The sequence below is a fragment of the Astatotilapia calliptera genome, chromosome 22 (assembly GCF_964374335.1).
Source record: "Astatotilapia calliptera chromosome 22, fAstCal68.1, whole genome shotgun sequence".
Taxonomy (NCBI): domain Eukaryota; kingdom Metazoa; phylum Chordata; class Actinopteri; order Cichliformes; family Cichlidae; genus Astatotilapia; species Astatotilapia calliptera.
The window spans coordinates 33,965,792-33,981,588 of record NC_137442.1 but is presented as its reverse complement, the minus strand read 5'-3'; the positions used below and the strand labels follow the sequence as shown (position 1 = coordinate 33,981,588).

The following is a 15,797-nucleotide window of genomic DNA, read 5'->3' as shown; positions in this document are numbered from 1 at the left end:
GACACACAAAAATGAACAGACAAAATCCAGATTTTTTTTTTTCCTTTATTGCCATTGTGCATGAACTTTGACACTACTGGTTACACAAAGAGGAGCTGATGAACACTCTGACCTGCCAGTGGTGTGCTCTGGTCATTGCTGGTTTTGTATCAGTTGATGGCTTTAACAACAAACTTCTTGCTGATTCAGCCTTCATGCTCAAAACCAAAGGAATGTGAGATGAGACATTTGTGTCAAAGAACGAAAAGACAACACCTTTTCTTTTTAATTTTTTTTCCTATTATTGCACACATCTAGGTTACCAATGCCAAGTATATGTGGAACATTGGGAAAGCTAAAATTCTTGGTAAGGTGCTGAAATGTCTTTAGAAACCACGACATTGAACCTCCTTAAAAGCCTTGTATATACAAAATAACGTATATACAAAAGGAGTGTCAATACAGGGATTCAACAAATACACCAGTTATCCAAAGAAATGATGAGTAAGATGAAAATGCACTGGTTATTTACACTTGGCCATGTTCATGTCTGTTTGTAACATTGCACAGAAAACATGAAATGCTATGGTATTGTAGTTTGGTGGTAGCATCAGGGTGCCTACAGCATCCCATAATAATAATAATAACAGTGAAAACGAGGCCGGCCAGTGTAATGCTTTCTCTATGCATCATACAGCAGAAGGCGCTCTTGTAGCTGCAACCAAAAGTCTGAGTACAGAAACAAAGATCAAACATAATTTAGGAATCAATCACCTCTCATGCTCATATCTCATGGAATGGATTTCATTAGAACAGTAAGTTTCGAAGCTTACCAGAGTGCAGAGTGGAGGGAAAGGTTGTACAAATATTCATTTTTAACTTGCACAAGAACTGCGTCATCCCAGACCAGGCGTCATGAATAGTGAAAATCAGACTTTGATCTGTCAGTCACAATTTACCTGGATTTATATATTTATTTACGCTTTTTTCTTAATTTTGGCCACCTGGGGGCAACAAAACAACTTACTCGTTAAGGGCAAAAGCTGCCTGTCACTGGCATGTTTTGTAGCTCTTGACATACACTTGGAAAGATTGTCAGAATTAGAACAATACAGACCCTGTGGGAACATGCTTACCTGCAGTCCATCAACACGCCAAAAGCATGCTGCTTCTGGAAAACAGTGCTATGCATAGGTCAGTTGCTGCTTGTTTGAAAGCTTGGATTGAACTATAAATGAAGATACTACAGAGCTCACTCAGAGGAAAAACTACTTTCCAGGTTTTGGGAGTCACTGTAGCGATCCAAAAGAATGCTGCTGTCACTTCTACAGAGCAATAAAAACAGTAAGGTCACGTAGCTCATGCCTGAAAAGGGCTGACGTCTTTTGGAAGTGATGCAATCAGCAACCCATAATCATTAAGAGATATAGCTCCATACATTTAACACTGCCTCCATGTGGCGGCTGACAACTGGAACATCTCCAGAGCTCTGAATTCCCTATTTAGACATTCAGTAGATGTGGTCCACTATTTAAAGTTCTCTCTGTCTGGATCTGACAATCACAAGTCCAATAATCATTCTCTCCTGGTTTTATCCAGCTTTTTATCATCTCTGTGTCCTATGGAGTAGTGAGGTCTGTCACTTAACAGCAAGCTTGCTGTGTCAAACCTCCAGGCTTGACTGAATATATTCTAAGATGTGGAAAACTAAACTTTAAAAAATGTTGTGGTAACGCATCTGGGTTATAAATAAAAACAAGTTTATGCTGCTCACAATATTTTGGGTGGAAACCGCAATTACCCTTTGAGCAGCGGTCTAATCTGCCAATCCAGTGCCAGTTTTACGTCCTCAAAGTTTTATTTCCTCAAAGACAGGTTGCATTTGAACATTTTCCTCATACTTTCACATAGTGTTACTGCATCCTCATTGCTTTTGCTCCACCATCAGCCAATCACATTATCATTAAGCTTAACAGGCAAGCTCAACCCCATCAGTACATCCACAACAACACATGGCAGAGGTCACAACAGCCTTCACTATTTGCAGCCATGAGCTCAGGTCTAGTCACTGAACAGAAAAGAGTGATTCGTATATTAATGAAAATGTGAGGGAATAAATGTCAGGGAATCTGTTCTGCTTTTTATGGACATACATTCCAAATTACCTGAGTATAGACTCCGATTGTGAAATACCTGAAGCAAGATCTGACACCGTGTAACCATTTGAGGCCATTTTCTCCTTTTCTTCCAACGTTTTCCTTGTTGCATTTAAGACAAAGCTCAACAACATGACCTGGACAGTGTAAACATCATCCTGTTCTTGTTGTCTTTCCTGTTCCATTTATAACACAGCCATAGAGTTTTAAACAAAGACTTTTCTTTCTTTTTATAGAGCTATATGTGGATATACATGTTTAAAGAGCTTATTCATACTGTGAATGTTGAAACAGAACACAACACATCATTTCATCAGAAATACACTACCAGCTTAAAATGCATGCCCCTCCCCGATCCATTGTGTTGCACTCCTCACTACGCCTGCATATGAACCCTTGAACTGTCAGGTCTCTTCCTGCCAACAGCAGCTCACTTATTATGCAGGACAGGAGGTTGAGGCAGCAAATCATATTGGTTGTGGTGGATATTCTGGACACTGTTGCTACGCCATGCAAAGATAGAAGGGCAACGGAGACAGTGGGCACAGAGAGATAGAGACCCCCTGGTGGAGCAGAAGGTGGTGTTGGTGAGAAAGTCAGTGGTGGTGCTCGATGGTTGCAAGTGTACATCCCAGAGACAGAGGCCAGCTCTGCTCAGGTCTAGCTGATGGCCGGGCTGTCTGTCTGGGACTCTGATGTCTCTGAGGGTGAGGCAGGCTCCTCTGGGGGATCATCTGTGCTGGTGCTCGTGGACACCTGAGTAGGGACACCATAGAATGACGTGGTTCCGTGTGGGTCAGAGCCAGAACCTGCTTCCCTGCTGTCCTCGTCTTCCTCGGGCTCTGATGCAAGGGTGAGTTGTAAAGAGCCAGGGAGTTTGACGGGACAGAAAGCTGAACCCGTTGGGATGAAATTCACTTTGTTTTTGTCAGGGCAGGAGAAGAGGGGTGCCGATGTGGACTGCCTGGAGCTGCACAAAAACATGTTCAGCGGAATTAAAGGGGGCAGCAGAGTACTGAGGAAATTCAGTATAAGTATCAAAGCATCTATACCTCATTTCCTCAAAAGCTTTAATCTTCTCACAGCCCTCTGGTGGTTCCCGCTTGAACATATAGCTGTTGTTGGGTTTGGGTGAGGAGGCAAACTTTGGCAGCGGTGAGCTGCTTCCATTGTCTGAAAACAGAAATATGATGCTTTTATCTTTTTTGGGATTGATTAGTAAAGACTATTCTCTGCAGTCATCTGCTCAAATGACACAGATCCACTGTGAATGCATATTTTATATAATAACTGATTAAAGTTTCGATTTCTACCAAAACTCCTGAGATATTATCTCATTGGTGAGCAAATTCAAGTGTCTCCTCTCAACTTTTCAGGAGAACACAGATACTTACAGAATACAGTTCAAAGACATGTTAGGCTAATGGGTGATTCAAAATTCTCCATGGATGGTACATAAAGTGCTGAACGTGTATAAATTAAAACACTCTACACTGAATATAAAATTGCCTTTATATGTCTGAAACTCTTTGAGGGGTCAGTAAGAAAATAAAAGCACTGCATAAATATCGTTCCATTGCAAAGCACATATTTGCCCTTTTTGTGCCATGTCAATTTTGTACTGGTTTCTTTCAAAGATAATAAGATGAAAAGCAGATATTTCATAAAATCAACATTTCTTAAACGGGCACAAAGGACAAGATATATACAGGGTGGGCCATTTATATGGATACACTGTATAAATGGGAATGGTTGGTGATATTAAAGTCCTGTTTGTGGCACATTAGTATATGTGAGGGGGCAAACTCCTCAAGATGGGTGGTGACCATGGTGGCCATTTAGAAGTCGGCCATCTTGGATACAACTTTTGTTTTTTCAATAGGAAGAGGGCCATGTGACACATCAAACCTATTGGTAATGTCACAAGAAAAACAATGGTGTGCTTGGTTTCAACGTAACTTTATTCTTTCATGAGTTATTTACAAGTTTCTCTTTGTTCACAGCCATTGACATGTCGAAGAGGTTAACACGTGAGGAGCGGATCGAAATCGTGTTTATATCTGGTGAACGCAGTAACCGGGTCATTGCAGAAGATTTCAATGCAAGACACCCTACGAGACCACCTATCTCCCATGCTACAGTTAGCAAACTGCTTGCTAAGTTTCGTGAAACTGGTTCAGTGTTGGATTTGCCACAATGTGGACGCAAGAAAACTGTCACTAATGAAGAAACATCAGTGGCTGTCCTAGCTTCATTCAGCAAGAGCCCACAGCGTAGCACTGGAGAGTGGCATTAGTAGAACATCCCTTCGGCGGATATTAGCTACTCACAAATGGCACCCTTACAAACTCCAGCTACTGCAGCATCTCAACGAGGATGACCCAGATCGGCGCACAGAATTTGCAGAATGGGCAAAACAAAAATTGGAACAGGACCCTCAGTTCACGCAGAAGATTTTGTTCAGTGATGAGGCAAACTTTTATGTGAATGGTGAAGTTAACAAACAAAACCACCGCTATTGGTCTGACACTAACCCACATTGGATGGATCCCTCCAAGACTGTTGGAACAACAAAAGTGATGGTTTGGTGTGGTATATGGGGAACAATGATAGTGGGTCCATTCATCATCAATGGAAACCTCAAGGCCACTGGATATTTGAAATTGCTATATGATGATGTGTTTCCTCTTTAGGCACTGAAGCTGGCACGTTCCCTGAGTTTTTCCAGCAAGATGGTGCACCACCACATTATGGGTGCTAGGTCCGAGCATTCCTAGATGAACAGTTTCCTGGAAAGTGGATTGGTTGTCGTGGGCCAGTTGAATGGCCCCAAGGTCTCCCGATCTGACCCCCTTAGACTTTTATCTTTGGGGTCATCTGAAGGCAATTGTCTATGGTGTGAAGATACGAGATGTGCAGCACCTGAAACTACGGATACTGGATGCCTGTGCTGGCATTTCTCCTGCGGTGTTGCTATCAGTGTGTGAAGAGTGGGAGAAGAGGGTTGCATTGACAATCCAACCCAATGGGCAGCACATTGAACACATTTTATAAGTGGTGAGAAACGTGTAAATAACTCATGAAAGAATAAAGTTACGTTGAAACCAAGGACACCATTGTTTTTCTTGTGACATTACCAATAAGTTTGATGTGTCACATGGCCCTCTTCCTATTGAAAAAACAAAAGTTGTATCCAAGATGGCCGACTTCTAAATGGCCACCATGGTCACCACCCATCTTGAGAAGTTTGCCCCTCACATATACTAATGTGCCACAAACAGGACTTTATATCACCAACCATTCCCATGTTATTACGGTGTATCCATATAAATGGCCCACCCTGGAGATTTATTATTATTGTTATCCCTATTTGCTAAAAGTCAACCGAAGTATAATAAAGATTCTATGTGTGTGTCTGACTTATAAAATGTGTGACTTATCAAAAAGTCTAACTGGGTATACTGTGATTGACAAAAACAGAGTTTTAAAGAGAAAAACAAGAAAGAAAGTATTCCTCTGTATTTTAATTAAAAGGGGGATTATTTTAAAATGAAGGCTCATGTGAGAATATGCTAAAGACAAATCTAATTTAATTACAATTACATAAACTAAATGAAACATGAAGTCAATTAGAAGCATATGTGACTTTGTTAAGAATTAAAAGATATGAGGTTCTTCCCTTTTGTCTTCTGCGAGATGAGCAGTTCAGAAGATGGGATCTTAAGAGGTCACAGCTGCAAATTCCAACGCTGGAGTGATCAACTGATGCCAAACTGTGAACCTGCAAATTGGTTTTGTATATTTTTGGCTTTTCCTCTGCTCAGTTTTTGCCACATTAGATGATTAATTCAGAAGGATTTTGGTTTACACCATACGGCCACTGAATGACAAGGGTATGCCGGTTTCCTGTTGGGTGGTTATCATCAACTCGGTATACAGAGATAAGTGCATCCATTTATTCGCTCCAACCATTCTCCTCAAAAGGATCAGAACATAATTAGCATTAGCTCAGACTATGTTAATTAGATAAATGCAATTCAGTTAATTTGATTATTATACACCGAACTGTACTTTTATTAAATTTTTGTTAAATTGTTTTAATAAAATATCTTGCAACTAAAGTCTAAATTGTGGACATTTACTTTTTAACTCCTTGTGAAACAGTAAAAGTAAAAACCTGAGTATAAAGTTCATTTCAGTGTAAATAGCTTTGACAGGTTGCTCCAACCCTTTTTTATTGTTCAATTTCAGGTAACAAACTATGTTATGGTGCTTGTGGGCTTGGTGGTAGTCAGATGTGGATTAGACGGTTCTGTGAATTGTACAGGGACAAGTACTGCTGCCTATTGCTGGGTTTTGATATGGATGAAGCTTTACTGTTTGAGGTGTTGCCTACTTGAGGCGATTTGTGATTTGGCACTATATAAATAAAATTGAATTGAACTGCAAAAAACTCCCCACTGCTGGACCGCGATTCATAAGTCTTGTCATCAGATATTGATGTTTCTTTCATATATAACACAAAAAAATTGGACAAATGCTTAATTCCCAACACAACTAACTATCCCTAAGATGCTCAACCCATGTTGCTGTCTGGATTATTGTTGAAGTCCTAAATTATCACCTTTAAAATGTTTGTGTTAATGACATGATGTACAGTAAGGCATGCACTGAGCGCAACACTAACTGAGAGACTGAACAAACGACATACTCAGTTCAAATCAGCACAGAAGACTTTTACAATACACAGGCATCTACCTGAAATGTATTTATTTAATCTATCGTCATTGATATTATTACACAACCTCCAAAACAAGAATGGTTTTAAAGGTGGAGGCAACTGATATTCTTTGCTCCTAATTTTTTTCTGTCTGTTTTGCAGTTGACTGGGGTCAGTGTCACTCCCGGTAGCATAAGGTGATATCTGGTGACATCTAGTGTCCAGCACTAGAACTGCCCTACTGGCATTTGTCGCAGAATATCAAAATTGGTAGGTCCACCACTGGTGCTCTGTGTTTTTCACAGATAAGAGCAGGTTCACCCTGAGCACATGTGACAGACATGCAAAGGTCTGGAGAAGCCACAGAATGTTCAATTCAATTCAATTTATATAGCGCCAAATCACAACATAAGTCGCCTCAAGGCGCTTCTGAATGTTGCCCGTAACAAAGTGACTGGTATGTCGGTGGGTCAGTGATGGTATGGGGCAGTATATGGATGGAGGGATGGATAAACCTTTACAGGCTTGGCAACAGCACTTTGACTGCTATTATATTGGGATGACATCTCTGGACCCATTTTCAGACCCTACATGCTAGTGCAGCTGGTTCTGGTGCATGACAATGTCCAGGCTCATGTGGTCAGAATATGCAGGTAGTTCCTGGAGGATGAAAGAATGGCTTCCATGCTCCGCTAACCTAAATGAAGAAGAAGACCACTGGGACATTATGTTTTGGTCCATCTGACGCCATCGAATTGCAGAACATCTCAGTCCAGAAACCCGGTGATGCCCTGGGTCATATCTGGGAGGAGATCCCCCCCAGAACACCATTTGTTGACTCATTAGGAGTATGCCCCCATGCATACAAGCACATGAAGGCCATACAAACTGCTGACAACAATTTGAGTTTCTGCAATGAAATGTCACCAAAATGGACTAGTGGCAGAGAATTTTGAATTCACGCCTCTATAGGTTTAAGTTTCCATTATCATCAAAAGATGTTACATAGCCAATATAGGCTATGGTCTACATTTGATTTACTCCATTCCTTTGCAATACTGTAGAGTTTTAGTGATCTCCTCCAGGATCTGGTCAGGATAGGAACAAATCCCTTGACCCCAGCAGCTACTTTTTGTGGACACTTCAGTAGGACCTTAGCGTTGCTTACCTTTATCTCGGTCATATAGTAGATCATCTGTGGAGTAAGGACTGCCATCATGTGATCCCAGTGGGCAGGCTGGCGAGGGGGATGGTGACAGGCTAGAGCAGCTGCTGGACCGGCCAGGAGCTGAGGGGGTCTGGGTGTCCACACTGCGGGTGCTGCTGCTGCGCTGCTGTGGAGGGAAAGGTGCTCGTCGCCCATCGGGAACCTCCAGGGACTGCAGAGAAAACAATATAAGATTCAAAGCTCAGTCAAGAGATGGCAGTGACACAAGTCACAGGTTTACTAAAATACCATGCTGAAAATGGAAACTGAGCCCCACCTTAAGTTCCTCCTTATCTCCATTGTCTTTAATGAAGACCTTCTCCAGCTCATGGTTGATGCCTTCCATGCTGCTGGGCACCCTGGAGATCGAGGGCTTTGGCACAGTGATGTTGGACAGTGGCATCTGGGCAGACTTCGACATGGAAAACTGCTGCAGCGAGCACGCACACGCACACGCACACACACACACACACACACGAACCTTCTTGAGGCACACACACTACTCCAGCTTCACTATAGCCACTTCTCAGCTCCGTAATGTCTCTTTTCCACTAGTACCTACTTGGCTCGACTTAATTCAATTTTGGGGTTTTGTATTAGGTGGGATTACCTGGTACCAGGTACTGTCTGAATAACGGTTCAGCCAGTGTTCCAAGCAAGCAACCCATTTATGAAACCCGGCAACAGGGGAAATGGCTGTACAAAACCCAACACCACAGTCCCTCTATATCAGGGGTTCTTAACCTTTGTTACCTCGGGGCCTAACTTTTCCACCACAAAGTGGCTCGGGGCCCACTCAGATATTAACACTGTATTGAATAAACTGATGTTGCTCATCAATTTATTCAGTACAGGTGATTTATATTTAATAACTAAATCAAATGTACTTGATTTTAACAGCTAAAACCTTGTAAAATAAACATGATGATGCAATGCAAGAATCACAAAGACATTTATTTATTATGTGCAAGTGAACCTGCACATAAAACAAAATGCCAAACAGGTTAACAATACATGGAACAAATCAAACTTCAAGTAGAAATTGAAAGATTCAAGTCAGGCTTAATAACACAAAAATAATGAATAATTCAATTTTACTCCAGCAAAAGAGACCAGGACAAAATGGGAAAATAGAAATCGGATAAATAATGTCTTGATAAAATAAATACATTCAAAATAATTTTCTAATTAAACGAATAAATAAACAGTTTTAAAACTTAAAGTGCAAATGAAAACAGGGCTTGCAAAATCGCTAGCCCCGGGACGTCGGGCTAGCGATTTTTCCAGTCGGGCTACCAAAATCTATCTCTGCCCTGCCCGTCGGGCTATCGTAGGAAGGAAAAATATATGTCAATGCTTTTGCATTCTTTCGGAAATGTAGCTGGGTAATTATGTCATTGGCATCGGTGAGCCACTGTCAATATGTGACATATTGAAATCGCGTTTGAATTTGCGCTTGTTTTTTTGCTTTCACTTTGCAATCGTGTGAACTGTGTATAGAGAGCGACAGCACTGATTGGTGAGTGATGATAATTTGTGCACCAATTCCTCTGACATCGTCTTATTAATCGTTAGCTTACTATGCAAACATGACAAGTGAAATCTCCCGCAGCAAGCTTAAACATGTGAGAGGTTGATCGCGCAGAGAATCGCTGAGCTTATGTGAGTGAGTGTGTAAAAGCAGCAGGATATATATTTTAGTTCTGCTGAGCCAAATAAGACAGGTCAGGGTGAAGAAGTGACAGCCAAAAAGCTTACCACAAAACGGAGAAGTTATGACAAATCAGACTATAAGGCAAAAAGAAAGTGCAGCTTTATGGTTTCATGGACAAAATAATTTCTGTGGCTGCAATATGACGAGCTAAATAACCAGGGCTGCACATAAGTGGTCCGCAGGTGCGCATTCGCTGTCAAAATAAAAAACACGCACAAGAGAAGTTTTTCTGGAGGAGGACAGACATTTGTTTAGAACTCTTAAAGATGTCGAAGAAGCTCCTTTAAGCAATTACTTTGGTGTTCCTCCACCTCCAAAGAAATGTCAGAAGGAGTCCGAACCACAAAAGAAGCACGTATTCTCGGAAAAGTGGTTGCAGGAGGTGAGCTGGCTTCAAACAAATAATGAACGCACAGAGATGTGGTGCAGAATGTGCCGTGAAAATCCCACTCTAGTGGACAAAAACAGCTTTTTATATGGACGCAAACGCGCGTTGCAACTTCTTATCTGGTGCGTCTTTTATTTTGACAGCGAATGCGTACCTGCGGACCACTTATGTGCACCCGTGTAAATAACATAATGTTCTGCCGGGTGTGTTGTTGGTTTTCCCTTGATTTCTGAGTCGACAAGCGCCTTTGTTACTGGGACCAGTAATTTTAAGAAAGGCCCCCATTAGAACCCATGAGAAATGCAAGAAATGCATTATTGCTCAGTCTGCAGTATCTTTCCCGGAACAAACACCAATTGAAAATAACATACTAAAAATAAACCTGAAAGATCTGTTTAGAACAGCGTACTATGTTGCAAAGAGTGAACTACCACTGGCAAAATTTAGCAGTCTTTGCAAACTTCAAAAAGCAAATGTCCTAGATCTTGGTTCCACTTGCCTCTTACCCGTGACTTCAGTGCAAATTTCAAATTCAGGATCTGACACAGACTGATTCATGTCCTACACAGTTCTTACAAGTTCATAGAAATTTCTGTTCAATTAGAACCAAGTATTTGAGTTGATGATTGTAATTTTTATACAATGTTGTAATTTGTGTTTCAACAATTTTTTGATTAATGTTTTGTTTCCTTTATTATACATTAAAGTATAATATTGTAAAGGAAACAAAACAGGAAACAAAACGTCAATCAAAAAATTGCTCTCTTTTTTATTCGGGCTACTTAAATTTATTTTGGGCTACCAAAAACTGAAGAGTCCCTGCCCGAAGGGCTACCAGGGATTTTGAAATTTTGCGAGCCCTAGAAAATATAGCCTTATGCCTATGAGTGAATCTGAAAGTTGCTTCAGCAGTAAACCTTTTTTTCATTGGCAGAACCAGAAGTTACTCTTTATATTTGAGACAAATGAACAACAACAAACAGTCACAACAGCCCATTTTTATGTTCACCTCTTAATGAGACACTAGAGCCTGCCTCTGAGACCTAATCAGATCCAGTCTGGGTGGAATAGGGGAAAGGCTCACTCTCAGAGCAACACTGGAAGCTACTCTGAGTTCGTTTTGGGCTTTGGTCTTGGTTGTGGCCAAGCTGTGGGAAGCTGTACTGTAATTGAGGTCTATATGACAAACACCCAGAGACTGAGCAGTAGGTATAGCATTGACTTGACATTCTCCATTGTTGTGTTGCATATAGCAAAAGACACAAATGATACAAATAATGTCACTGGACTTTTGGCCACATTGCTAGAATAACCCCAAGCACACTGAGGTAATGGAAAACGGCTGAAACAGAGTGAAGTCGAGTCGAGTTGAGCCGAGCAGGGCTTTCGTACCCTTTCCAACAATACCTACTCAATTTGGCTCATTTTCTATTACAATCAAGTACCACCTAATGTGCGTGGGGTCATTATAGCAACGCAGCCAAATGTCCTGTTACATCATTTGTATGTGACACAGATGACAAAATAAAAGCAGGATGTCGAGGCAATGACATTGGTGTTGCTTGGTCTGTGGTTTTTTGTCAGCCTCAGGGACCACAGTGTTGTTTGTTGTGCAGCCATTTGTCTTGTTGTCTGGCGGTTTTGATTTTCGTGAAGGTGAGTGATGCCACTGACTAGCCAATCGGTGGCATGCAGTCTGACAAGGTCACATTTGCGGATATGTTTCACTTGTCTTTATGTACATTTTAACTTCTTTATTTTTTACATTCATTTAATGTATGGCCATTACAGGACACTTTGCTCTTAAAATCAAAGTCTGCTTGACAAGGTTATCAGAGATACCTGAGAGTGGATGACTGAGGTGAAGATGGCTGATGGTACTAGTCAGGGCAGGGTGCTGATGCTGTAATGTACTTGGAAGAGTCAGCCTTTACTGAGGGGTTCTTCTTTACTGTGCTGGAGCTTTGCACTCTGCTGGAATTACAAAGGAAAACACAAGAAGCTGTGAGAGCAGACACCATGAAATGGTGACATACAACAGTCACAAATTTGAACACGATGTGACCTTGCACAGTAGTTACAGACTGAAACCACACAGCCAGACAAATCTCTTTACATTCACCTCAGTCAGCCACTCATCACTTCCCTTTCTGTAGTGAGCAAAGCTCCAAAATGAAGTAATGGAATATGCCAGCACTAGTCCACCAAGTAGAGCAGGGCGATATGGCCAAAAATATTTATCACAATATATATTTGAAAATTTGCGATAACGATATAACTGAACTTGTACTTGTGAGCATGCATTTTCTTCAGCATTGGAGTCCTGCGTGGTGCGCGTGGCTCAGTGCTTTACTTGTTGTTTGCTTTGAAACAATTGTACCTGCTAATTCCAGGTCTTTCTGTCTCTCTCCACAACTGTTCCTTGGCTCTTGGACAACTCCTTTGACCATTTTTTTCACTCCTCTGTCTGAAACCTTGCAAGGAGCATCAAGTCGTGTTCAGTTTATCATAAAATGATGTTCTTTCCACTTCTGGATTATGATCCCAACAGCCCTTACTGGAACGGTCAGTATTTTAAAAATTCCTGTGCAGAAGATGTCATCAATATATTTTGAAACAATAAGGCTGTGAGAGTTGGGCAGGGCGATATGGCCAAAAATATATATCATGATATAGATTTGAAAATTTGCGATAACGATATAACTGACGATATAATTTCTGCGAGACAAAATACAACTCCACAACTTTACTAGTGCAAAAAAACATCCATTTATTTTCACTTAAACAAGCAGCTGTTTATTATGTACATTAAACCTATATAAACATTTAACAGCGCAAATGCAAATTCCTTGCTGAAAGTTTAACCAAAAGGCATTTCCAGTAGAAATGGGCTGACATATCCTGAGCATAACCATGTATAATATCCACTGAAGTTAAAAAAAGGTGCTTTGCAACATTAAACTGCAGTGTGCAGTACGTATTTTTCGGACCATAAGGTGCACGGGATTATAAGGCACATTAAGCGAAACAAAACAGTCAGATAAATCAAACTTTATTAAACTCATTCTTCTTGCTTCCTCCACTTCTGTACCATTGATTCATTAATGCTGTATTCTATCACAGCTGCTATTCCCATGTTGTTGCAGTATATTAATGACTAAACTTTTATTGTGGATGGATTTTCTCAGTTGTTCTCCTGACTGAAGTTTGGTCCGTTTACAGCATCCTGCCATGCGATTGCATTTGTCTCTAACCATGAAGAACCTTCACGTTAACTTTTATTGAGTGGAAACGTGTTAGGGTTCATCCTGCAGCTTCACGGTTTATGTTATGCTAACATAGCTGTGTCACTAGCGATCACGTAGCACATCATTATATACCAGCTAGCCCAACTTCAGTAACCTTACAAACGCCACTGCTGTTTAGTTCTCCGTCTTCATTTATGTTGGATGTGATAGCAGAGCTGTACGCTTGAATTTTTTCAGAAATCTCTCAGTCAGAACGTGCTATAGAGATTGAAAATGTGACGTCATTCTGGGGTAAAACCGCAAAGGATTCTGGGAATGCGTGGCAAGCGGTACTAGCACACGCAGGCTTTCACATGAAAACAGTCACTCAGCGATAAAAAGAAACATAAAAAAATGGCAAGAAGCTGTTGTATTATTAACTGCAATAGCCGGTCGCATGACAGCCACGGGAAGCCGACGGGTAAAGAGATCGGTTGTTATCGGATTACGTCGCGGAAGAAAAATTGTTTAAGCCGTGTTTCCGAAGTAACAAAGAGCCGACGGATGGCCTGGATTGCAGCCATTCGAAGACCAAATATAACGTTCCAGAACACTCCAGCTCACATGTTAGTCTGCTCCAAGCATTTCCACAAAGGTAAGTCTTCTAGTAGTTATTACGTAGTTTATCATAACATAATTGTTGATGTAGGTTACAAATAAGTCTTATATTGATTTGAATTGAATTCGTTGCGCTATGCTGCTTTGTTCACGGTGGCTTTGCGGGCTAATGTTTGTTGTGTTTTGTAGGAAAACCAGCCTACAAAATGCTGGAATGCGATCCAGACTAGGCCGCCCTCTATCAACCTGGGTCATACCGAGTTTAAAGCTGCTACCACAGCCAGATTTGATCGGTTAAGAGAGAGAGCGATATCAAAACAGCCACAAAAAGTCCCGCATGTATGTGCCCAAGTGTTGTACTGAAGCAAGCAAGTGATGAATAACTGTTTTCCAGTATGTTGCTTTGCTATTTTTTTTTTTGCATTGTTGATTTGTTTTTTACCGAAGCAGGTGATAAAGCATAATCAAATACAATTTTGCCTCTTTCTTGTAAGATTCTATAATAGAATGAAACAATAATGCCAGTTATAAGTAAAGACAATAAATTGAATGAATGACAAAACACTCATTTTACTTCTATTAGATCTGAAAATGTTGTGTAACACTACAACCTGAAATGACAAATAGATTGCGTTAGCCTGTACAGGAGATAAAGGAAAAAAAATTAACAACAGCGGTGAAATGGAACAGTCCAAATCACCAAAGTAAACTGGACCTGGGCTTGTTGCAGGGATCTAAAGTTACTAAACATTTTGTGAGTGTATGAACTCACACTTATGACCATATAATAATAAATATGTGCGTGATGAAAGTTGGGCAGCACGCTAACGTCCTTACTACACTCTGTATGCTCGTATGGGTCTGACCCTTTCACGCCTTTGATTTTTTTCCTCGTCCTTTTTTTTGCCTTTTCGTCAAGTCTGTCTTTGTACGGCCCTGCTGTGTTCTCCGTCGTTTTGTACATCACTGTTTTTGGGGCAAATAAAATGCAAGTAGGGATTAAAACCGCAGAATTAATGATTACCGGTGCTGGAAATACTAGCACTTGATGCAGTGTTTTGATTTTGTTGCCACGGGTACCCACAAAGCAATGCACGAAAGTCACATGGTCTGTCAATCTCTATATCATGCTTAGGTAACAAGCAAAACTAGCGAGCTAACTTCCGCTAACTTCTAACTCCGTTAAATGTAATAAATTCTGTTTTCATGGATGCCTGGATGTCAAACTTCATAGTTACACCTGGTAAAGCAGCAATGCTGATCGTTTTATTAAAGATGAAAGAATTTAGACAGTTTGTAACTCTCAGTGATGCTGCAGTGTTCATTTGACTTTGGGATCTGAAGAGATGGAGTTTAGGACCCAGATTACTTCCAGATTTACGAGCACCTTAGTCCAACAAATACGGTAATAACGACGGCCCCTTGCATGTTCTACAAAAAAAATGTGCTTTGGTGGGTATCTGACGGACAAACACCAAACCAGTTCCACATCACTGAAGCTGCGCCATTTTTACAAACCAATTCTGGTTCATCCATTTCACTCAACGATCCGCTTTCCCCCTTCTCATTCTCCGTTGCCGCCATGCTTTTTCGGACATGTGCGTATGAAAACAAATGCACTGCGCATGCGCGTTTTACCCATATTCTATCGCGATATTTCATTTTCTTATCGTTGCCTAACATTCAACCGGTATTACCGTGAATGGTATAATATGGCCCAGCCCTACCACCAAGTCATATAATTCAGTATCAGATGGATTAGTAGTCTAACGTGTGATAATTTTATCA

General features: G+C 40.9%; 1 protein-coding gene across 1 annotated transcript in view; it reads right to left on the bottom strand.

Moving 5' to 3' along the window:
* Positions 1-1,818: 1,818 nt before the first annotated feature.
* glcci1a (glucocorticoid induced 1a) overlaps positions 1,819-15,797 on the bottom strand; it is a 30,035-nt gene continuing 16,056 nt past the window's right edge. The window contains 4 exon segments of the mRNA XM_080295859.1: positions 1,819-3,105; positions 3,188-3,308; positions 8,024-8,234; positions 8,340-8,492. Coding sequence (XP_080151985.1) covers positions 2,796-3,105; positions 3,188-3,308; positions 8,024-8,234; positions 8,340-8,492 — 795 coding nt within the window. The 3' untranslated portion in view covers positions 1,819-2,795.